The 26,706-nt window shown below is 45.2% G+C and overlaps 1 protein-coding gene across 1 annotated transcript in view; it reads right to left on the reverse strand.

The window, feature by feature from the left end:
• Positions 1-26,706, reverse strand: part of LOC140353611 (3',5'-cyclic-AMP phosphodiesterase 4C-like) — a 110,010-nt gene that overhangs the window by 75,689 nt on the left and 7,615 nt on the right. The window contains exons 2-3 of the mRNA XM_072438257.1: positions 13,336-13,372; positions 4,344-4,609 (exon numbers count right to left, since the gene is read on the reverse strand). Coding sequence (XP_072294358.1) covers positions 4,344-4,609; positions 13,336-13,350 — 281 coding nt within the window. The 5' untranslated portion in view covers positions 13,351-13,372. The remainder of the gene's footprint in view (positions 1-4,343; positions 4,610-13,335; positions 13,373-26,706) is intronic.

Below are 26,706 nucleotides of genomic sequence, written 5' to 3' on the forward strand. Positions count from 1 at the left end.
AAGCTGTATAATTCTGTGTATGATTGTCACAATTCATAATTTAAATTACAATAAATCAACATACTGGTACTGTAATTGGCAAAAAATTGAAAAAGGCAAACGGCCAGATTATATTTTTCCACAACAGTACCAACTAATAATATACGATTGCTGAAAAAAATAATACTTTTTTTTTTTTTTTCTCATAGAAATATTGTTGTAGTGTCAGGGACAGATTCATGCCGTATTGTATTAAGTGTGTGATGTTTCTGTGCAGCGGTACATGACAATTCTTTTTTTTTGGTAATGTGGAAATGTAATACAAACCTTAATCCATTTTCTTTTTAATTAATAGGCCATCAAGTGTCATCACAGAGTTTGGCAGTGTGTATGAAGAATTCTGCAAGACGGTTATTGATGAACGAATAATTGTTGGTCAAGAATTCGGATGACAAAGTTGGTTCAGCTCTTCATCAAACTTGTTAAACGGAAAGAAGGACAAGACATCAGTGAATTCAGGTACGTTAATTAATAAGATAAGATAAGATGAGCCTTTATTAGTCCACACAATGGGGGACATGTGTGTCGTATACACAGTGCTGGGCTCTCACAGACTGATGAATAGTAGAGGTTAAGGTTGATCAAATAAAAATCCCACAATGAAGGATAAAGTCCAAAGGGAGAAGTGAATATATACAGTTGAATTTATCCTCATCCTAAATTTTTGAACTTCTTCCCTCACTGTGGGAATTCTGAAAAGCTTGGAGCTGCTGATATCACCGTTGGTACGTCTCAGTCATCTGTATCATATGTCTGTAAACTGACCCAGTTTTTTTTTTTTAATTTCAGGACTGACAACCTCAGGTATCATCTACAAAACGATTACCCACAGCTGCATTTCCATAACCCTCACCGCCGGAACAACAGTGAGCTTGTGTTTGTGGACACGCAGGTGATGTTGTTGACACTTTACCATTTTCCTCTGGTACTGGTACTGGGACAGAATCAGATACAGATAGAGGAGATGATGACTCAACACCAGAGGAAACTGCTCAACCACACGAAGGTCATGGCATTAGCTTGGAGAGAAAAAGAGTCTTGTACACTGCAGGGATTGATTATTTTTGTTTGTGATATAAATAAATCTTAAATTTTTTACCATACATTCCTCTTATAAGTATCAAAGTGTAAGTGCTGAAAAAGTTTAAGCTGTTTCTCTTTGATATTGATACAAGTACAATTTACTGAAAGTGGCAAAATGCTAAAATTATCATTTCTGACTTGCCCAACTTTCAGCAATTCTACACTGATGTTGAAAAAGATTAATATTTTGAGAAAGTTAATTGTGAAATGTGGCAAAAAACTTCAAAAGTTTTAATAGCTGTTTTTGAAAATTGGATTTTGTGGCACTTTTCACTTGTATTCATGTCTAAAATGATAAAGCTACATTGATGATACTTTGGAATCCTTTTATTTGTACCAATGTGTAAGTTCTGATCGAGTTTGAGATTTCCATCTATTTTAGTTATCTAGTAATAGTAACTTGAAAATGGCAAACATGCCAAAAAGTCACATATCTGAGCATTTACCCAACTTCAGGGTCTTGTATCTCGCTATTGTGCAAGTTTCAGGCGGTAAGGACCATATATTTGAGATTACAAAAATGATAAAATTAGTTAGTGCCCGATTTTTCGGTACGAAACTCTATTTCTGAGCATCTTTTGAGCTTGGGGTCACGGCCTAGTTAGATTACGCTCTGGAACTACCCGTATCCTCTTCCTTCCCTCTCCCTCTGGGCCGCTCTGGTGAAGCGTCCAAAGCGTCTGACGATCAAACTCCTCCGACGTGTTGCCCCACTATTTGAGAAGGACTGCTCTACCAGTCACGGGCACAAAACTTAGCGAGATCATCATCAATCCATTTCTTGAGAGGGAGTGTCCTTGCAGCCGCTGGTTTTGGTTTGTGTTTGACAGCGGCAGCGTGGTGTTTCTCAGTGCGCACATGCGTTCCGCTGCTTCCGCAGCTGTACAGTAGTGTAGCGCACCCAGTTTGTGCATAAGAATCGCTTTGGGCATGTTCACCACGCTGTTTTTGCCAATTAAAAATATATTGCAGCGAAAAATTTGCGTCGGTCAGTATGTCCGGAGCCTTGATTTTGGAGTCGGTCAAAACTGATTTTTGCATCAGTCATTGACCGTGTCCGACCCGTTATTTCGAGGATTGAAGTGCATATGCCGCAACGTGAGCCACAAAAGTGCAGCTGTGTCACTTTATACGGAAACATTCATCACAGTTTGACTTCTGTTAAGTTGCAGTTTGGGAAGAAAATTTGGAAAATAAAACATTAAAATGACAGAAATTAGAGCTGAGTCCCTTTGTGATGTCATCAGTTTAAACCACTAAATAGAGGTGTTTTATGGTATTATTGTGTGTCAGGTCAGAACTGTTGTGTCATTTATGTGGAGTTTGGCTGTTGTTTACAGTCTGGTTGCTATGGTAACAGCTGTGGAATGACCATGTGTCATATCTGTGCTCACTTCCAACCAGGAAGTACAATTATAAACTTTACACAAACGGCAAAATGTTGAGTCAAATCTGAAATATAATTGTGTTTTAGTCATATGTGTCTGACCCGTTTTATGAAGAGAAACAATGAGGTGCCACTAAAATGAAATTATGTTATTATTATATGTTATATTACATATTATATGTAATCCATTTGTGGCCGTTATATTTCGTTTTCACAATAATCTGCTGTGTTAAATGGTAGGCAGGTTATCAACGTATTCTAAGATTGCAGAATTTCCCCTCACAACGATCGTGACATTCCTTCCTTTAGTGACCGTTAGCCACCTTTAGTGACCTTTAGTGGCCGCTCTTAACAAACCCACGGCGTCTCTGAACGGCGTCTCTGAACGGTGTCTCTGACAGATGGACCTGACCTTCTCCCAGAGGCTCGTGGTTTGTGATGGACGCTCCTCGTGGTATTTAGACACCGTTTAGAAAAGACCGGTGACACGTGTGAGCGCGGAGGAAAACAACACGTCCACTTGCACTGAGTCATCGCACGTCCAGAGTCTGTGTGGGATTGCCCCGGGTCCTCTTCTGACCAGACCAAACCTGCGTCCGGACTGAGGCTGAGGACCAGGAAACTCATGTCCAAGGCTCACATGAACATCTGAACGCCTCCAGAACGACACTCTAAGGATTTAGCTCTGGTGCTGCGTCGGTTTCGGTCTCTCCTGAACGAGGCGTGACTCACACGCGTGTCGTCCGAGGTCATTTACGGCGAGGGCAGGCTTTTAGATAGGATTTGAAAGCACGGGGGCCGACTAGGTGGACAGCCAATCACACAAATGTCGTCGAAATTTTCACTTGTAAACAGTAAACCGTCATGGCGGACTATTGTCAAATGCTTCCCGGCTCGATTTAATGATAATATTCCCTTTTTTCTAAGATTTATTAATAAAATGGCCGTCCACATTTTAAAATACCCCGTCCATAATACGGGAAGACGGGTCTCTATCTAAAAGCCTGCATGAGGGGGAGGAGCCAGGCGTGACTCACAGATGCAGGTGAAGCTCACGACAGCACCGCCTCAATGACTGAACACGCCCACAAACGCATCTGGTCTTCAGGATCTCGTGGACTTTAGATGTGTTTGGAAGGGCATTTGTAAAAAGATGTAAATATATTTGTTATTGGAGAAACAGGACAGAAAATGATCCAGCTTCAGTTGTCTGAGATTGAGAATATAAAAACCTAGCGTCTGGTGAACACCAGGGGCAGTGTTTATGTGTATGTTATTACGTTACTTCACAAAGGAAAATGTACAGAAGCGTGCATCAGTTCCTGCGTTCTAGTGCGTTTTAAGATGATTATTTTTAAGAAGTATTTTAGTAGTTTTAGGTCTGTTGATCTTCATGTTTCCACTGGCTTTACATTTGGTAAACTCTCTGTAGTGAGAGAGACAAACTGAGCAACTCTGTCAATGCAAAGCCATGACAAAAATACTAAATTATAATGTACAATTCTCCAGTATCTTCAGTATTTCCATCTGCACTGACTTCGAGAGTCTTTAGAATAATCCATTTCAAATTAAATCATCCTCAACAACTTCAGAATCATATACAGAATGTATAATCAATACAACACAATCAGAAGTGAGAGAACAGCCATTCAGTTATTCCTCTGATGCTGTTAGTCTCTTTCACAATAAGACTCTCGCCGCAGCAGTAAATATAACAGCTTTTATTTTGTAAGGACAACAGGATGTGGTTCATGTGGCTCTGCGTCAAACCATGTCAGACCGTGACCTCAAACGATTCTCAAACAGCAGTGACCACGAGGCGAACCACACTGACCGTAGCTCGTCGTGGCTGGCCAGGGCCTTGGAGTAGAGCACCTCCAGATGGGCCAGGTTGGGGGCCAGGGCGTGGGTCAGGTCGGGGGTCAGAGCGTGGGGCGAGTGGTGCGCCAGGGGCAGGTTGTGCGTCGACAGACCGGGCCGCCGCGAATCCAAGAACCGCTCCTGACACGAGTGCCTCCGAGACAGAGGGGGCAGTAGCAGCGGGCCGGAGTAACGCCTCCGCACGGCCTGAGGGGGCAGCGGGGGGGCCTCACGCCAATCCTGAAGGAGAGAAGAAGAAGAGAGGATGAGAGCGATCACTTTGGGCCGGCTTTGGGCACTTTCGGACCATGAGCTAAAATAATCCACATTTCACGATGGGAACGATATAAACGTTTAGGCCATCGGCTAGAATTTCTATCGTTTAGTTTCGTTCCACCGAGGTGGAGAATACAATTTTGACATTCTATAAGAGGGCCAAAAACACAAAGTGGGCGGACCCCACTCAAAATTAACGAAAGTACCCGTCAGTGACCAGGGACCAACACCATGAGGTAGGAAAGCGCGCTTTCCGAAAATGTATAGTTTATGATATTTGAAAAATGGGAAACATTGTTTTCGGATCGGAATATTCTTCTTCTTTCTTTCTTTCTTCTTCTTCTTGTGACCAATCCACCTATTTTTCACCCAGTGAACATTGACAAAAAGTCAGAAAAGTTTGCACACCTCTAAAAATCTCCCTTTTCTAAAATTAAAAAAATCGGCGCGTCAGAAATGTACCAAAAATACCAAATGTACCAAAAATGCATTGAGAGAAAGGAAATGACCCAAAAAAAACCTGATCGTAGAATAATGAAATTTGGCGCAGAGGTAGATGGTGACAAGAGAAGTAAAAAATATTAATATGGCAACGCCGTCCACCCAACCAAATGTCGGCCATATTGGGTCGAAAATGGCTAAGCATGACTCGTTTTTCCAAATGTCGTACTTTTACAAACTCTGAAATTTTGTGAAAATGGTGAGGAGTGGGACATTCAAAGTTATTCAAATTACTTTGATATCTCTCACGGCCTCTGTGCAAGTGAAATTGATAAATTTGGCGCAACAGCGCCCCCGACAGATTTTATATGGAGGCTGAAATGTTTAGTTTTGCGAAATTTTACGAAATTTGACACAAAATTCAATTTTGGCATCTCGATCAAAAAAGTCAATGAGACCCATGTCATAATTGTTACGGCTTTGCCGTAGCGATGACGGAAACCTCCCATGTTATTCCAATGGGGAAATCGCCAGATCTCTGAAATGTGAACATGCTTACACTTTATACTTTTACAAACTCCTCCAAGGGCCCAATTAACCTAAAATTTTGTGAGACTCATCTTCAGGAGTGGGTCATCAAAAGTTAGTCAGAATCAAAATTTGCAGCTGCAAACTTTTCCCTTTATATGTAAAGCACAGGAAAGAAAGCAGTAGGTGTAATAAAAAGAAAATTGGGGCGCGTTAGCGACCCCTCCTCTTGCGTGGTGAGGGCCGATCATCGCCGCTTGCGGCTATATTTATAAATTATTTCCTTTCCTATTTAAGTTTAATTCAGGTTTTTTTCATTGAGCCTAAAGAGTGTGTAGTATCATTAGCTCTTCTTCATGTTGTTTGCTCCCTCACACATGGATCTGCTGTAGAGAAATGTGTTTACCTCTCATGCAAATGCGATAAATAGATTGAGCGTGATGCGTCTTCATAAATAAAACAGTGTGATGTGTTTGTATGACACGAGCAATGATGTCACATGTCACACGCTAAACGGGCAATTCACCCACCACTGTTCACATCTGCTCAGAGTGAGTTATCTCCAGAGTGAATCGTGAGTTGCATCTGCATTTTTACAGATCAATACAGTGAGAGTGAAGACACCAGGACCAGGACCAGGACCAGAACCAGAACCAGAACCAGAACCAGGATCAGTAGCACTTTAAACAAAGGTCACATTATGAAACAATAATGCGTCTCGTCTTCTGATCGCTCTCATCTCCATTATCATGGGAGAGATGTTTTTCACGCTCTCTAATTATGCAAACACAGACAATGTAAGAGCTTTGTATAATTGGCACAAGCTTTAATTACAGCGGGTGGGACAGACTCGAGCTTCAGTGTGAATATAAAACACTGAGGAAGTCAACAGGACGAGAAAGCGTTTAATCTTCTAGTGCAAACTGTAGTCTGGAGCAGATGAAGTAGAGCCTGGTTTACACTTCACATTAGAACAAGTGTGTATTTATTAATATATAAATATAATAATCAGTTTCAGTTTTTTAAATGAACACGGAACTTGTATGTGCCTGAGACGAGAGCACTGGAGAAATATGAGGATAATTGTGGCACTGTATTCATGTGTATAAATGTGTACAAATGTATTATTACTTTATTATTGTGTATTATTACTGTATTATTGTGTATTATTACTGTATTATTGTGTATTATTACTGTATTATTACTGTATTATTTTGTATTATTACTGTATTATTGTGTATTATTCATGTTTTTTTATGTATTATTGTGTATAATTGGTGTATTAAACGTTGCAAGGCTGGTGTTTCCGCTCAGAGACAACGATGGCGACGACAGTGACGAGGGTCCATCAAACAAGTGTGGGTCAGAGCGTGTGGTCTTGTCAGTCAGAGCGTGTGGTCCTGCCGGTCAGAGCGTGTGGTCTTGCCGGTCAGAGCGTGTGGTCCTGCCGGTCAGAGCGTGTGGTCTTGCCGGTCAGAGCGTGTGGTCTTGTCAGTCAGAGCGTGTGGTCCTGCCGGTCAGAGCGTGTGGTCTTGTCAGTCAGAGCGTGTGGTCTTGCCGGTCAGAGCGTGTGGTCTTGCCGGTCAGAGCGTGTGGTCCTGCCGGTCAGAGCGTGTGGTCCTGCCGGTCAGAGCGTGTGGTCTTGTCAGTCAGAGCGTGTGGTCTTGCCGGTCAGAGCGTGTGGTCTTCTCAGTCAGAGCGTGTGGTCCTGCCGGTCAGAGCGTGTGGTCCTGCCGGTCAGAGCGTGTGGTCTTGCCGGTCTTGTCAGTCAGAGCGTGTGGTCTTGCCGGTCAGAGCGTGTGGTCTTGCCGGTCAAAGCGTGTGGTCCTGCCGGTCAGAGCGTGTGGTCTTGTCAGTCAGAGCGTGTGGTCCTGCCGGTCAGAGCGTGTGGTCTTGTCAGTCAGAGCGTGTGGTCCTGCCGGTCAGAGCGTGTGGTCTTGCCGGTCAGAGCATGTGGTCTTGCCGGTCAGAGCGTGTGGTCCTGCCGGTCAGAGTGTGTGGTCCTGCCGGTCAGAGCGTGTGGTCTTGCCGGTCAGAGCGTGTGGTCTTGCCGGTCAGAGTGTGTGGTCCTGCCGGTCAGAGCGTGTGGTCTTGCCGGTCAGAGTGTGTGGTCCTGCCGGTCAGAGCGTGTGGTCTTGCTGTGTCCAGGAGGCTCGCCGGGCTGTTTTTCCATCTTCATTAACTCCTCTCTAACGTCAACATCGATCATTCCAGACACTTCACTAAAGGCGCAAATCAGTTCATCGGCCGAACGAGGAGAGACACTTAATCTGACACTCGAGTACACACACACACACACACACACAAACACGCACACACACACACATGCGATACAAAAATGTGGGTTCAATTGTATAACCAAAGCGTCTAAAAGTTCTGATCACTCGTCAATCGATTGTCAAAAACGGCATGACACATGTAGGACGCTGTGTTGACATGACGAGACCCGCTGCTGTCTCAGATCGCGAGTCTGAAAGCGGGAGGAGCCACAGTGCGGTAAAGTTTGCGTCATATACATGTGTTCACGGTGACGTTTTAATAAAATTGAGTATTATTATACAGTTGTAGGGGAATGGAGATGGACATTCCACGGCCAGATAACAGAAAATCTCTCTTTGAACATTGGGGGGTTTCCGTTCTCCCTCTGTCCCTCACCGCAGGGGAGCTGCTGTGACTTGTGTGTCTTACAGGAGGACAGTCTTACAGGAGGACGCCCCGATGAACTGTTTTATGTGATTATGCCATGAATGTTTGTCCGAATCAACTCCGTACACCGCATGTTTCCTCTTGTGTTACGTATTTTTCCACTGTTTAAGGTTTTATATTCCCAATGCTTTCACAGGTGAAAGAAAATGTAAAATGTATCTACCTCAAGAAATAATGTGTACGAACTGCCCAAAAGTGTTTAACGTGTAAATGTTAAAACAGGGTTTAAATGTTTTGCCATTATTTACGTTACTCTAGCTTTATTTTCTCGACCAGGAAATGTTAAACGGGAAGTCTGCGCAGTAGCGCCCGCCCCTTTCGCTCCCAGCATGCCCTGCGGGCCCGGTATCAAAAGGACGCTCCAAGCTAGAAACGTTCTCTTGGTTCTCCTCTTGTTCTCTTCTTCTCATCCCCTTTGTCTTCTCTCCTGGAAGCGCCTTTCACTTTTCCTTTGTCTCAACAAAATCCGTCCGTCACGTGGTCGACAAGGCCATGCTAGCCCTGGACTCTGAAACCACCTGAAACCACCTGGAACTACCTGGAACTACGCTTAAGCGCGAAACCGGACAGAGACTTTCTTTGCTACTTCGTTTCTTTTCTTTTTGAAGTAATCTACGCCGTTTACGTGGATCGGCGCTACGTCCTCATCTGAGTAAAGGCCGCGTGAGGAGCTAACACGCCGCTAAAGCGTTCTACCGCTAAGGAACTCTCGGATATTACCTCCGTTGCCGCCGCCGCTTCAAGGAGGTCGCAGCACACCGCTCCACGCGACCCCTCGCTCCCCGGCGCAGCACACCGCTCCACGCGACCCCTCGCTCCCCGGCGCAGCACACCGCTCCACGCGACCCCTCGCTCCCCGGCGCAGCACACCGCTCCACGCGACCCCTCGCTCCCCGGCGCAGCACACCGCTCCCCGGCGCCAAGGACCTTACAGCACGTCGCAGCCTCCTCCGCTCCACGCGACGCATCGCTCCCCGACCGCCGCCAGCTCCACGGCCGCCGCTCGCTTCACGAACCTTCGCCGCCACACCGCTCCACGCGACGCCTCGCTACGGATCTCGTCCGCGGACAAGGACCAGTCGGACCGAGTCTCTACAGAACCGTAAGCCGAGTCAAGTGTGCGGTCCCCTTTTGTGGCGTGATTTGGGTAGAGCTCAGCTGTTCCTCCTCCCTTTAGCTTCTCACTTTCCCTCTTTTGGATATAGATTAGCATAGACACGTTTGGTTATCAAAGGCAAAACCCTGGTTTAACATTATCTGCATGAAATCTGCTGTTAAATCTGATATAACGTCACCTGTGATTTACCTGTGCGCATTTCTGCTCCGGTGTTTTGATTACCCCTTTGATAAATAAACTACACGAAAGAGTTATTGACTATTGTTTGTTTGATTAGACTATGTGTAAGTCCCTGAATCGTGAAACACCCTTCAGACCTTTTTAACGAGCGTGATTAAGGACCGTATCTTAGCTCTTTGGGTTTAACCCTGGTGCCCCGTCTTGTCTCGTTTCTGCTAAGAAATCTTCCTTAATCATAAACTGAATACATGTAGTTTGAGACCCTACACAGTGCTCACTGGAAATACATTTAAATGACTATGTCTTTATGTTTATTTATAATTTCCATGATTCCATTAGGTTTTGCAAAGCCAATATTCAAATTTCATGATGTTGGATAGAACAATACACCATGTAATAGTATGTTTAGGTCTATACACCATGTAATAGTATGTTTAGGCTTATACACCATGTAATAGTATGTTTAGGCTTATACATCATGTAATAGTATGTTTAGGCTTATACACCATTTAATAGTATGTTTAGGCTTATACATCATGTAATAGTATGTTTAGGTCTATACACCATGTAATAGTATGTTTAGGCTTATACACCATGTAATAGTATGTTTAGGCTTATACATCATGTAATAGTATGTTTAGGCTTATACACCATTTAATAGTATGTTTAGGCTTATACACCATGTAATAGTATGTTTAGGTCTATACACCATGTAATAGTATGTTTAGGCTTATACACCATGTAATAGTATGTTTAGGCTTATACATCATGTAATAGTATGTTTAGGCTTATACACCATTTAATAGTATGTTTAGGCTTATACACCATGTAATAGTATGTTTAGACTTATACACCATGTAATAGTATGTTTATGGATGCATATGCATGTACATTTGGAAATAATGAAGGTACATTAAACCATCCTTGGAGGAAAATGCAAACCCGTATGAGGCATATTTACCATCCCTTTAAAAAATTCTGGGGAGAGCATTGATTCCAATAAACATAAAATCCTGGCCTTTTATGATGGACTTTCACCTTCATTCAAACAGAATCATAAACATGAGGAACAATATCTGCACTATTTTTATGATCAAATCTCAGAGGCTTGTTTCACTCTGCATAATGTCATCATTGTGACAGGAATAGAGGCAAACACAGCCCCGACCAGCAGGGGGCGCAATCACCACAGCAGGATAAACTAAGTTGACGTCTCACACACAGATGACCTCACACACAGATGACCTCAAACACAGTTGACCTCACACACAGTTGACCTTACACACGGATGACCTCACACACAGTTGACCTCACACACGGATGACCTCACACACAGTTGACCTTACACACGGATGACCTCACACACAGTTGACCTTACACATGGATGACCTTACACATGGATGACCTCACACACAGTTGACCTCACAGAGTTGACCTCACACACGGATGACCTCACACACGGATGACCTCACACACGGTTGACCTCACACACAGTTGACCTCACAGAGTTGACCTCACAGAGTTGACCTCACACACGGATGACCTCACACACAGTTGACCTCACACACGGATGACCTCACACACGGATGACCTCACACACGGTTGACCTCACACACAGTTGACCTTACACACGGATGACCTCACACACAGTTGACCTTACACACGGATGACCTCACACACAGTTGACCTCACACACAGTTGACCTCACACACGGATGACCTCACACACGGATGACCTCACACACAGTTGACCTCACACACAGTTGACCTTACACACGGATGACCTCACACACAGTTGACCTTACACACGGATGACCTCCCACACAGTTGACCTCACACAGAGTTGACCTCACACACGGATGACCTCCCACAGAGTTGACCTCACACACGGATGACCTCACACACGGATGACCTCACACACGGATGACCTCACACACGGATGACCTCACACACGGATGACCTCACACAGAGTTGACCTAACACACGGATGACCTCACACACGGATGACCTCACACACAGTTGACCTCACACACAGTTGACCTCACACACAGTTGACCTCACACACAGTTGACCCCACACACAGATGACCTCACACGCAGTTGACCTCACACACAGTTGACCCCACACACGGATGACCTCACACAGAGTTGACCTCACACAGAGTTGACCTCACACACAGTTGACCTCACACACGGTTGACCTCACACACGGATGACCTCACACACAGTTGACCTCACACACAGTTGACCTCACACACAGTTGACCTCACACACAGTTGACCTCACACACGGTTGACCTCACACACGGATGACCTCACACACGGATGACCTCACACACGGATGACCTCACACACAGTTGACCTCACACACAGTTGACCTCACACACAGTTGACCTCACACACAGTTGACCTCACACACGGATGACCTGACACACGGATGACCTCACACACGGATGACCTCACACACGGATGACCTCACTCACGGATGACCTCACACACAGATGACCTCACACACAGTTGACCTCACACACGGATGACCTCACACACAGTTGACCTCACACACAGTTGACCTCACACACAGTTGACCTCACACACAGATGACCCCACACACAGATGACCTCACACACAGTTGACCTCACACACAGTTGACCTCACACACAGTTGATCTCACACACAGTTGACCTCACACACAGTGACAATTTGTTTTACGAGTGAGTGAAATGTGTCGTAAAGATAAATGTTTTATGACCATAAGATGTGACGCACGTTGGAGGGGTCAGAGGTCAACGGTGTTTTACAGTTGTAGTAAACGAGACATAAGTGCACTCCAGTCAGAACTGTGACTTCAAAGTAATATTATAAAGTACAAATAAAAGTAGTTCATTAATAAATACTGCAATAAGTAACTGGGCAAAAATATCTGAAATATGAACATGTTTTATGGGATCAGAGGAAAAGCACTTGGACTCACAGCAAGAAGAGCAATCACAAATTTTATATCATTCTTTAAAGAGAATAAATATTTAAGTACAAAAAGCATGTTGTGATAAAACAAGTATTATCTGCAACTGACGCGAAATATACGTGTTTTATATCTGGTAATGAGAGTAACTGTCTTTGACTTGGTGATCCATCAGAAATCTGATGAAATGTTTCAGTAAAAGGAATGCACCAATATATCGACCTAGTATCGATATCGGCCGATATATCAGTCAAAAGCACCGATATCAGACTGTAAACTTTAATCCAGTTTATTCTGAGACAAAAGAAAAACAACAAAGTGACTTTTAAATGCTCTAGAAAAGGAGAGACTGAGGAAGAAGAACCCTATCACAGTCGAAACATAGAGATGAATAAATGAGAAGACTTTCCGTGTTCAAACTGTTTCTATCGCTCAAAAAGCAAATGCAAAGTAAAATGTTATATTTTTTATTTTGTATTACACCGGGTTTTCCGACGCTATAAAACAGAAAGCGCCAAACTCTTGGACCGCGGGCCACATTTAGACACATTATGAAGCGACAGGCCCCAGACGCACTGCAGTCAGTCCACCAGAAGGAGGCGCTTGACATTATTTAATACAGTTTGTAGTTCCGCATCACAGTGTAACGCTCTGTTATGGAGGCTGTGGCAGTACAATTATCAAATATGCACTAAAAGTAAAGTCAGTTGTTTAGTTTTGGTGCTTGGTCGTAGCGGGACGTGAAAGTGAACGTCTCACCTTGAGTCGGGACATTTGAGCGGGTCAGTGGCGTTTTCTGAAAAACAGGAGAAACAGAGTTAGAGACAATCCAGCATAAAAGACGTGCATTTTCCTGTCATCTGCTATTGACGAACGCACAACGTCGTTATAATCTTTACATCGGTGACTCATCGTCTGCACCTGGACCTCCATGTGCTCGGAGCAGCCTGCGCCTCCCAACACCTTCAACCATCGTCTCCAAATACATTTATACATTTATCCATGTATCCCTCTGTAAAAGCTTCAGCACCTCGATACCTTTGATCAACAACAACAACGTCCTGAGGGGAAAACACTGGAAACATCCTAGAGAAGTTACAGAATGAGCTTTATCACCATCGACTCTCAATGATCTCGTCCCAAAATCGATACAAAAAACAAAATCGATGAAATGACAGAACCGACGACGTTCAGACGGTTTTGCTGTAAGTCTGTTCACTCTCTGGTCTTGTTTGCTTACACCTTGTTACAAATTTGAAAAGAAAAAAAAAAAGTTGAAAAAAAGAAAAAAAAGAAAAGAAACAACAAAAACAATCTGTAATAATTTTTCACACACTGTAAAAAAGCAGAATAAGTAATTTTCTATGTGGTTTAACTAAAAAGGCAGGAAATGTTGTTGTTGTTGTTGTTGGTTGTGTGTTGTTGTTGTTGTTGTTTTCAGGCTGTTTGATTCCAGATGGACGTGCGTGACGCGGTGAGCGAGTTCCACACATGAATCTGGAACGCTCCGGTCGACATCGGGGGGGAAGAGGAGATTGTTTTTGTCAATTTTTCACCTCTCGATGATAAAAAAGATCGTTTTCCAACAATCGTCAGCGGGTTTGTGTGTCTGGTGCTTTGTCAGTGTTTATCAAATGTTTTTTCTGCTGCAGCGAAAGATCAAGAGATTTGAGCAATGTGGAATCGATGATGTGGTTTTGGAATCGAGAGTCGGTGAAAACATGAGGTTAAGAACAGACTTTTGAGGAAGTAGTTTTGTCTTAAAGTGTCCGTGATTTATTTGGTGTGTTTATACCTGTCGTACATGTAAATGATTATGATTGATTTACACCAATCGAGCAGGTATTTGTGGAGAAAACGTTGAAAAATGAAAATGATTGGAAGTGACATCACACCAGGGACACTCATACAGGAAGTGACATCACACCAGGGACACTGATACAGGAAGTGACATCACACCAGGGACACCCATACAGGAAGTGACATCACACCAGAGACACCCATACAGGAAGTGACATCACACCAGGGACACTCATACAGGAAGTGAAATTACACCAGGGACACTCATACAGGAAGTGAAATTACACCAGGGACACTCATACTTTCTCATTTAAGAAGCCAGATTCTAAACAGCAAAAGTCCAAACGTTACAAATGAGATGCACAAACACGACTGGATCCGTTCTCTTTCGTCATGTTTTGTCGTGATTCTCAATTTGTTCCAGTGGGATTCTGAGCGTGCCGTGGCTTTGGAAACGCCGAGGCTCATCCCGAGTAAACAAAGCCAACTGTGCCACCGCACTAACGCTAATGCTAAAGCTGACGCTCTAAAATCGGGGAATTAGGAAATGAGATCCGTGTGAGGAGACATAAACAGAACTCTACAGCCTCATGACCTTCTCTGAAGCCCGGATGAACCAGACTGAACCCGACTGAACCCGACTGAACCTGACTGAACCCGACTGAACCCGATTGAACCCGACTGAATCTCTGTAAACCCGCTCTACAGATGAACCCGACTGAACCGCGGCAAACCCGCTGTAAACCCGCTGTAAACCCGCTGTAAACCCGCTCTACAGATGAACCCGACTGACCCGCTGTAAACCCGCTCTACAGATGAACCTGACTGACCCGCTGTAAACCCGCTGTAAACCCGCTCTCCAGATGAACCCGACTGACCCGCTGTAAACCCGCTCTACAGATGAACCCGACTGACCCGCTGTAAACCCGCTCTACAGATGAACCCGACTGACCCGCTGTAAACCCGCTGTAAACCCGCTCTACAGATGAACCCGACTGACCCGCTGTAAACCCGGTCTACAGATGAACCCGACTGACCCGCTGTAAACCCGGTCTACAGATGAACCCGACTGACGCGCTGTAAACCCGCTGTAAACCCGCTCTACAGATGAACCCGACTGACCCGCTGTAAACCCGCTCTACAGATGAACACGACTGAACCTCTGTAAACCCGCTCTACAGATGAACCCGACTGAACCTCTGTAAACCCGCTCTTCAGCCTCATGACGTGTGCGCCGTGATAAAAGTCTGGAGTCTTATGATGTTCTGACGCACAGAAGACGCACACGAGCTGATAAGACACACACACCTCCTGCAGACACACACACACACACACACACACCTCCTGCAGACACACACACACACCTCCTGCAGACACACACACTCCTCCCGCAGACACACACACACCTCCTGCAGACACACACACTCCTCCCGCACACACATACACTCCTCCCGCAGACACACACACACCTGCAGACACACACACTCCTCCCGCACACACACACACACACACTCCTCCCGCAGACACACACACACCTCCTGCAGACACACACACTCCTCCCGCAGACACTCACACACCTCCTGCAGACACACACACTCCTCCCGCAGACACTCACACACCTCCTGCAGACACACACACTCCTCCCGCACACACACACACACCTCCTGCAGACACACACACTCCTCCTGCAGACACACACACTCCTCCTGCAGACACACACACTCCTCCTGCAGACACACACACACCTCCTGCAGACACACACACTCTTCCTGCAGACACACACACTCCTCCTGCAGACACACACACTCCTCCTGCAGACACACACACTCCTCCTGCAGACACACACACTCCTCCTGCAGACACACACACTCCTCCTGCAGACACACACACACCTCCTGCAGACACACACACTCCTCCTGCAGACACACACACACCTCGTGCAGAGACACATACACAGGCTCAGCCTGTGTGTGTGTCTGACCAGAGCCTGAGTGTGTCTGACCAGAGCCTGAGTCTTTGTGTGGACGATGTTGTTGTCACAGACTCTGGACGTAAAGTCGATGGTCATTGTGGTTCCTGGACGAGCCGCGCGGTCAGAAAACAGGTTCAAAACATCAAGACTATTGATATTTCATTGTCTCTTGGTTTGGTCACTTAAGCGTCAACAACAGTCGTCAAACCAGGCAGCGACATCACGGGCCAATCACAAACTCATCATGGGCCCTCAGGAGCACCAAGGAATTCCCAGGAACTCCCAGGAGCACCCAGCAGCCCCCAGGAGCACTCAGGAGCCCCCAGGAGCCCTGAGGAGCCCTGAGGAGCCCCCAGGAGGGCCCAGGAGCACCCGGGGGCACCCGGCCCGGGAGCATCCAGGAGCCCTCAGGTGCCCTCAGGAGCACCATAGAGGCACACAGGAAGTGTGTTTTCGTTGTCCTGTGGAAATAAAGTGATTCTGTAAATCACTTTGTTGTAATTATGAGCTCCAATCTAGATCCATGAGCTCTAATCTAGATCCATGAGCTCTAATCTAGATCCAGGAGCTCTAATCTAGATCCAGGAGCTCTAATCTAGATCCGTGAGCTCTAATCTAGATCCATGAGCTCTAATCTAGATCCAGGAGCTCTAATCTAGATCCAGGAGCTCTAATCTAGATCCGTGAGCTCTAATCTTGATCTGTGAGCTCTAATCTAGATCCGTAAACTCTAATCTAGATCCGTGAGCTCTAATCTAGATCTAGATAAATATTTTTTCTATTTTACTGTACAATAGGGACAGGCGCTGGAATCGTTTTTAATTCAACTGTTTTTGACTTTTTTCGGCTGGATTTGAGCGTTTTTCGTTGTGTTGTTGTGATGTGAGCTAGCTCTGAACTAGCCCCCAGCCCCCCCCGCGCCCTCCGGCCGCCGCTAAAGTACGGCGTGTCGTCGGTACACGTTTATATAAACGTTTATATGGAAGAGGAACTTCACGAACGATCGGGACATGCACTGGAATCGCTTTAAATTAACTTGTTTTGACTTTATTCGGCTGGATTGAGTGTTTTCGTTGTGTCGTCGCGATGTGTCTTGGCTCTGAGTCCCCCGGCTCCGGCCCCGCCCCCCGGCCGGCGCCGTACCGCGTTTACACAAAGGAGGAACTCATGAAACTGCGGAGAACAGTCGTCTTACCCGGAGATCGTCACGTTATCCCGGCGAACATCCTAAGGAAAATGCAGAGAAGCAGACGGGCTGGACGTAAACTCCGAGAGAAGAGAGGAGGAAACAGGAAGTCGGTTCCCGCCGTAGTCATGGGTAACGTGAGGTCCCTTCAAAATAGAATGACGGAAATAGCGAGCCTCATGCGGTCCCAGAGGATTTATAGGGACAGCAGCATCTTGATTTTCACAGAGACCTGGTTAACAGCAGAAATGCCAGACTCTATTGTAGGTTTGGACAATTTTCATCTGCTGCGGGCGGACAGAACGAGAGAATGCGGGAAGAAAAGAGGTGGCGGTCTGGCGGTGTATGTGAACACGAGCTGGTCCAAACCCGAACACTGCACAGTGAGGGAGCAGCTATGTAACAAGGATATTGAACTATTGGCTATTGGCATGAGGCAATATTATCTGCCCCGGGAGTTCTCACATGTGATTTTGATCGTAGTCTATGTGGCCCCGTCTGCCAACGCTGAATATGCTTGTGAAGCACTGCTCTCCTGCACTTGTAGGCTGCAAACACGGCACCCACAGGCTCTCTTCCTCGTCTAAAGTGACTTTAACCACGCTACTCCCTCTTCTGTTCTACCAACATACACCCAGTATGTCACCTGCCCCACCAGAGAGAATAGAACATTGGACTTGTTTTTTGCCAACACCAAAGAGGCTTATTCCTCTTCCCCCCTCCCTCCCCTGGGCAGCTCGGACCACAACCTTGTACATCTGAGGCCTGTGTATGAACCCATCATGCGCAGGCAGCCTGTGGTGTCCCGTGAGGTGAGGATGTGGTCTGCTGAGAGCGAGGAGGCTCTGAGGGTCTGCTTCAGCACCACTGTCTGGACTGAGCTCTATGGCCCACATGGGAAGGACATCAACACCATCACAGAGTGCAACACGGACTACATCAACTTCTGTTTTGAGAACATTGTTCCCTCCCGGACGGTGCAGTGTTTTCCAAACAACAAGCCATGGATTAACCGTGAACTGAAGGCTCTGCTGAAGGAGAAGAAGAGAGCCTTCAGGTCAGGGAACAAGGAGGAGCTGAGGACTGTGCAGAAGGAGCTGAGGAGGGAGATCAGGCAGGCTAAGGCCGGCTACAAGAGGAGGATGGAGGAGCAGTTGCAGCAAAAGAACATTCAGGGAGTGTGGAGAAGCCTGAAAACCATCTCGGGCTTCAAAATCCCCCCTGCCCAGACAGAGGGGGATCTACAGTGGGTGAATGATTTAAATGCTCACTTTTTTGAGATTTGATCGGTCACCCGCCCCTCCCCCTGCACAGCTGCATGCTCCCTCTTCCACAGCTGGACAATGCCCTGCATCTGTTCCTCTTCACGTCATTGCACTAAGTAGCTCACGAATACGTTCCCCATCTCTTGCATGTTCCATGCATATAAACATGTAATGCAAAAATTGAACATTATTACTGTATAGAGGGCCAAAAACACAAAGTGAAAAGTACCCGTCATTGACCAGGGACCCACACCATGAGGTAGGAAAGCGCGAGCGCTTTCCGAAAATGTTTAGTTTATGATATTTGAAAAATGGGAAACATTGTTTTCGCATCGAAATATTCTTCTTCTTTCTTACTTTCTTTCTTTCTTCTCGGGACCAACCCACCTATTTTGAACATGGACGAAAAGTCACAAAAATTTGCACACTTCTAAAAATCGTGCCTCTCTACATTCTGGCTGTCTCCCTTTTCTAACATTAAAAAAACTGGCCCCCAAATGTACCAAAAATGCATTGAGAGAGAGAAAATGACCCAAAAAAAAATCTGATTGTAGAATCATGAAATTTGGCGCAGAGGTAGATGGTGACAAGAGAAGTAAAAAATATTATTACGGCAATGCCGTCCGCCCAACCAAATGTCTGCCATATTGGTTCAAAAATGGCTAAGCGTGACTCGGGAGTTTTTCCAAACGTCGTACTTTTACGAACTCCTCTCAGGGCGTTGGCCCTAAAAAGCGGGACATCAAAAGTTATCCAAATTACATTGATACCTGCCACGGTCTCTGAGCGGCGAAGCAGCAAACTGTAGCTATAATTTCAGAAATCTCCCAAATTTAAAATTTCTGCCGTTTGCGCAGATAAAGTCCGAATTGCGTCAAATTAGAGTCAGTTGTTAAACTCTTTGCCCTAAACCTACTTGCAGTGAAATAAATTAATTTGGAGCCACAGCGCCCCCTACAGATTTTATATGGAGGTTAAATGTTAATTTCCGATCATTGCCGCTTGCGGCTATATTTATTATTATTATTATTAGGCTGAGCAAAATATTATGTCTGTTTGCCGTAACCTGACCGACCCGGTATAAAACTAGCCGATTGAAAAAAAAATCTCTGCATTTTGTTAAAAAAATGCCCAATTCTTTTATTCTTCAAATATTTCGCCGACTCACCAACCAGTCTTTCCTAAAGCGCCGTGTTGAATAATTTTATTGCGCTGGTTACCTATCTTTCATCCCAAGGGACAAATAACGCACTGCGCAATGCATATGCATCTACATTTTCGGTCCTCCATATGCATCTATAATACACAGATCAGGGCTCAGATTAAGGATTTTCACTTGTATAGCAGTGCTGCTAAACAATCTGTTATTTTTTTAAATCAATATTTTCCATTGATATAACACAATTATTTATTTCAAATGTATTTGTAAACATTCTATTTAAAAAAAAATCATAACAAATTAACTTTGAAACACTTTTTCTTTTCTTTTTTTAAACATCTATTTTTTAAAATAAAACAAAACTTGCAAATTAAATTAGTTGTTGAACAAATTAATTAACACAAAGTCAGATGGCCTTATTTACAACTTTCTTCCATATCATCATCAATCAGATGACTATTTGCAGGAGTCTCATCTACATATTAATTGTCTTTAAACTCACAAAAAATATGTATTAAGCTTCTGATGGAAAAATAAAGGTCGCTGTGGTGTCCATCATGGTGTATTTTATGTGTTATTCAAATTGTACTGCTCTATTTGACGTTCCATTCCATTTTTCGTTTTGCTGTTTGATGACGGTCCCTCGTCTCGGCTCCGGCTGCACATTTGAGGACGGTCCCTAAGCACTCGTCTCGGATCCGGCTGCACATTTGGCTGATCAGTGTAATTCGTTGCGCCCAAAATACGCATCTGATTTTTAAAAACAAGGTTGTGTCACTCGGCAGTGTAAATATGAGTATTTTGGCATGTGAATGATCTGCAAAGACTTTTGCGTTTAGGAGCTATTGACCTCAGAAGTCCGAATCTGTGACGCTACTCCCACTTTCAGACTCAATCTGAGACAGCAGCGGGACTCGTCATGTCAACACAGTGTCCTACATGTGTCATGCCGTTGTTGACGATCGATTGACGAGTGATCAGTACTTTTAGGCGCTTTGGTTATACAATTGAACACGCATTTTTGTATCGCGAAAGCTTCATTTAAATTTGACTTACTGGGAGGGAAACACACCCAGCAGCGTCATCAAAACAAACATGGCGGCGCAAGTGTCCACTGCATGTTCCCCTGCTCGCCTTCGCTACCAAAATAAAGGATAACGGCGTACAAAAGGTTGATTGAAATATCTTAAAATAGTCTCCCGATCGGGTTGATCGAGACGTCTTCCGTCATTGACTGTTGAAGCCTGACCTCTGAAGGTCACTCTGAGTCAAAAACTTGCAAAATTTATTTGGGGTAGCCTTACAATAATAATTATGAATATAGCCGCAAGCGGCAATGATCGCCCCTCGCCACGCCGCCGCCGCCACGTCGCCACCACGCCGCCGCCACGCTAACGTCCCCCCATTGTCCTTTTATTACACCTACTGCTGAATTTGTGACGCTGTCACATCTTCTCCCCTTTGTTTTACCATTCAAAAAGCAATTTTATTTTGAATTCTTGGCCGCACAGAGACCATGACTCTTATAATACAAATTTTAATAACTTTTGATGGTCCACCCCTGATGAGTCTCACCAAATTTCAGGTTAATAGGGCTAACGCCCTAGGAGGAGTTCCTGAAAGTATAAAGTGTAAGCATGTTCGAATTTCAGAGATCTGGCGATTTCCCCATTGGAATAACATGGGAGGTTTCTGTCATCGCTACGGCAAAGCCGTAACAATTATGACAAGGGTCTCATTTACTTTTTTGATCGGGATGTCAAAATTGAATTTTGTTTCAAATTTCATGAAACTAAACATTTTACCCTCCATATAAAATCTGTAGAGGGCCCTGTCGCGCCAAATTAATGTATTTCACTTCAAGTAGGTTTAGGGCAAAGAGTTTAACAACTGATTCTAATTTGACGCAATTCGGACTTTATCTGCGCAAAAGGCAGCAAATTTAAAATTTGGGAAATTTCTGAAATTCTAGCTACAGTTAAGATAAGATAAGATAATCAGTTAGTAATAAAGTTAATCCTTTATTGTCCACACATAGGGGACATTTCGGTGTTACAACGCAGTAGATACAGGGGGAAAGGACAGATAACTTATAGGATAACTTATACTCTTAATAGAAGAACTCTTATAAACAAAACAAAAAACTCTTATTAACAAAACTCCTCTCATATCTTAATAGGGAATGGAGGGAAAAATAAATAAATAAAATAAAATAAAAGATAAACATTAAAATAAAATAAAATAATAAATAAAATAAAGTAAATAATAATAAAATAAAGTAAAATAAAAATAAGACTAAATTAAAGCCGCAAGCGGCAATGATCGGCCCTCGCCACGCCGCCGCCGCTACGCCACCACACCGCAAGAGGAGGGGGCGCTAACGCGCCCCAATGGTCCTTTTGTTACGCCTACTGCTGAATCTGTGACGCTGTCACATCTTCTCCCCTTTGTTTTACCATCAAAAAGCAATTTTATTTTGAATTCTTGGCAAAATGTGCGGCTTTGCCGCACAAAGACCGTGACTTTTTGAATAAAAATGTGGATACCTTTTGATGGTCCACCCCTGAAGATGAGTCTCACCAAATTTCAGGTTAATAGGGCTAACGCACTGGGAGGAGTTTGTGAAAGTATAAAGTGTATACATGTTCTGGCGATTTCCCCATTGGAATAACATGGGAAATTTTGGTCATCGCTACGGCAAAGCCATAACAATTATGACATGGGTCTCATTGACTTTTTTGATGGGGATGCTAAAATTGAGTTGTGTGTCAAATTTCATATAATTTCGCAAAACTAAACATTTAACCTCCATATAAAATCTGTAGGGAGCGCTGTGGCGCCAAATTAATTTATTTCACTTCAAGTAGGTTTAGGGCAAAGAGTTTAACAACTGATTCTAATTTGACGCAATTCGGACTTTATCTGCGCAAACGGCAGAAATGTTAAATTTGAGAGATTTCTGAAATTCTAGCTAAAGTTTGCGGCTTCGCCGCTCAGAGACCGTGACAGGTATCAATGTAATTTGAATAACTTTTGATGTCCCACTCCTCAGTAGCATTTTCACCAAATTTCAGCTTTTTAGAGCCAACACCCTGGGAGGAGTTCGTAAAAGTACGACATTTGGAAAAACTCCAGTCATGCTTTTAACCAATATGGCCGGCATTTGGTTGGTCGGACGGTGTTGTCGTATTAATATTTTTTACTTCTCTTGTCACCATTTACCTCTGCGCCAAATTTCATGATTCTACAATCAGATTTTTGGTCATTTCCTATCTCTCAATGCATTTTTGGTACATTTGGGGGCGCTGACGCGCCAATTTTTTAAATTTTAGAAAAAGAAAAGATTTACAATTTCCGGAAAGCGCTCGCGCTTTCCTACCTCATGGTGTGGGTCCCTGGTCACTGACGAGTACTTTTGTTCATTTTGAGTGGGCTCCGCCCACTTTGTGTTTTTGGCCCTCTTTACAGTAAAATGTTCAATTTTTGCATTACATGCTTATATGCACGGAACATACAAGAGATGGGGAACGTATTCGTGAGCTACTTAGCGCAAACGAGCGCTTTATATGGGGATGACGACGACTTACCAGCTTGTGGCGCTCGGGCCTAATAATGATGTTGTGTATTAGTTGAGGATTAAGTATCAATTATTATATATTCACATAAACCTCACAAGTCTTCTGCTGACCCTGTGGACTCTGACCACTCCTTTAGATCCCGGTCATTGAACGTGTCACAGAGACGCTGACCACTCCTTTAGATCCGGGTCATTGAACGTGTCACAGAGACGCTGACCACTCCTTTAGATCCCGGTCATTGAACGTGTTACAGAGACGCTGACCACTCCTTTAGATCCCGGTCACTGAACGTGTCACAGAGACGCTGACCACTCCTTTAGATCCCGGTCATTGAACGTGTCACAGAGACCCTGACCACTCCTTTAGATCCCGGTCATTGAACGTGTCACAGAGACCCTGACCACTCCTTTAGATCCCGGTCATTGAACGTGTCACAGAGACGCTGTCCACTCCTTTAAATCCCGGTCACTGAACGTGTCACAGAGACCCTGACCACTCCTTTAGATCCCGGTCATTGAACATGTCACAGAGACCCTGACCACTCCTTTAGATCCCGGTCATTGAACGTGTCACAGAGACGCTGACCACTCCTTTAGATCCCGGTCATTGAGCGTGTTAGAGACGCTGACCACTCCTTTAGATCCCGGTCATTGAACGTGTCACAGAGACGCTGACCACTCCTTTAGATCCCGGTCATTGAACGTGTCACAGAGACCCTGACCACTCCTTTAGATCCGGGTCATTGAACGTGTCACAGAGACGCTGACCACTCCTTTAGATCCCGGTCATTGAACGTGTTACAGAGACGCTGACCACTCCTTTAGATCCCGGTCATTGAACGTGTCACAGAGACGCTGACCACTCCTTTAGATCCCGGTCATTGAACGTGTCACAGAGACCCTGACCACTCCTTTAGATCCCGGTCATTGAACGTGTCACAGAGACCCTGACCACTCCTTTAGATCCCGGTCATTGAACGTGTCACAGAGACGCTGACCACTAATTTAGATCCCGGTCATTGAGCGTGTTACAGAGACGCTGACCACTCCTTTAGATCCCGGTCATTGAAAGTGTCAAAGAGACGCTGACCACTCCTTTAGATCCCGGTCATTGAACGCGTTACAGAGACGCTGACCACTCCTTTAGATCCCGGTCATTGAACGTGTCACAGAGACACTGACCACTCCTTTAGATCCCGGTCAATGAACGTGTCACAGAGACGCTGACCACTCCTTTAGATCCCGGTCATTGAACGTGTCACAGAGACCCTGACCACTCCTTTAGATCCAGGTCATTGAACGTGTCACAGAGACCCTGACCACTCCTTTAGATCCCGGTCATTGAACGTGTTACAGAGACGCTGACCACTCCTTTAGATCCCGGTCATTGAACGTGTCACAGAGACCCTGACCACTCCTTTAGATCCCGGTCATTGAACGTGTCACAGAGACCCTGACCACTCCTTTAGATCCCGGTCATTGAACGTGTCACAGAGATGCTGTCCACTCCTTTAAATCCCGGTCACTGAACGTGTCACAGAGACCCTGACCACTCCTTTAGATCCCGGTCATTGAACATGTCACAGAGACCCTGACCACTCCTTTAGATCCCGGTCATTGAACGTGTCACAGAGACGCTGACCACTCCTTTAGATCCCGGTCATTGAGCGTGTTAGAGACGCTGACCACTCCTTTAGATCCCGGTCATTGAACGTGTCACAGAGACGCTGACCACTCCTTTAGATCCCGGTCATTGAACGTGTCACAGAGACGCTGACCACTCCTTTAGATCCCGGTCATTGAACGTGTCACAGAGACCCTGACCACTCCTTTAGATCCGGGTCATTGAACGTGTCACAGAGACGCTGACCACTCCTTTAGATCCCGGTCTTTGAACGTGTTACAGAGAGACGCTGACCACTCCTTTAGATCCCGGTCATTGAACGTGTCACAGAGACGCTGACCACTCCTTTAGATCCCGGTCATTGAACGTGTCACAGAGACGCTGACCACTCCTTTAGATCCCGGTCATTGAACGTATTACAGAGAGACGCTGACCACTCCTTTAGATCCCAGTCATTGAACGTGTCACAGAGACGCTGACCACTCCTTTAGATCCCAGTCATTGAACATGTCACAGAGACGCTGATCACTCCTTTAGATCCCGGTCATTGAACGTGTCACAGAGACCCTGACCACTCCTTTAGATCCCGGTCATTGAACGTGTCACAGAGACGCTGACCACTCCTTTAGATCCCGGTCATTGAGCATGTTACAGAGACCCTGACCACTCCTTTAGATCCCGGTCATTGAACGCGTCACAGAGACCCTGACTACTCCTTTAGATCCCGGTCATTGAACGCGTTACAGAGACGCTGACCACTCCTTTAGATCCCGGTCATTGAACGTGTCACAGAGACGCTGACCACTCCTTTAGATCCCGGTCATTGAACGCGTCACAGAGACCCTGACTACTCCTTTAGATCCCGGTCATTGAACGTGTCACAGAGACGCTGACCACTCCTTTAGACCCCGGTCATTTAGCATGTTACAGAGACGCTGACCACTCCTTTAGATCCCGGTCATTGAGCGTGTTACAGAGACCCTGACCACTCCTTTAGATCCCGGTCATTGAGCGTGTTACAGAGACCCTGACCACTCCTTTAGATCCCGGTCATTGAACGTGTCACAGAGACCCTGACCACTCATTTAGATCCCGGTCATTAAACGTGTCACAGAGACGCTGACCACTCCTTTAGACCCCGGTCATTGAAAGTGTCACAGAGACCCTGACCACTCCTTTAGACCCTGGTCATTGAACGTGTCACAGAGACGCTGACCACTAATTTAGATCCCGTTCATTGAGCGTGTTACAGAGACTCTGACCACTCCTTTAGATCCCAGTCATTGAACGTGTCACAGAGACGCTGACCACTCCTTTAGACCCCGGTCATTTAGCATGTTACAGAGACCCTGACCACTCCTTTAGATCCCGGTCATTGAGCGTGTTACAGAGACGCTGACCACTCCTTTAGATCCCGGTCATTGAGCGTGTTACAGAGACCCTGACCACTCCTTTAGATCCCGGTCATTGAGCGTGTTACAGAGACCCTGACCACTCATTTAGATCCCGGTCATTGAACGTGTCACAGAGACCCTGACCACTCCTTT

Source organism: Eucyclogobius newberryi, unplaced genomic scaffold (assembly GCF_026437365.1).
Source record: "Eucyclogobius newberryi isolate DKJ021-1_F unplaced genomic scaffold, fEucNew1.0.hap1 SCAF_9, whole genome shotgun sequence".
Classification (NCBI taxonomy): domain Eukaryota; kingdom Metazoa; phylum Chordata; class Actinopteri; order Gobiiformes; family Gobiidae; genus Eucyclogobius; species Eucyclogobius newberryi.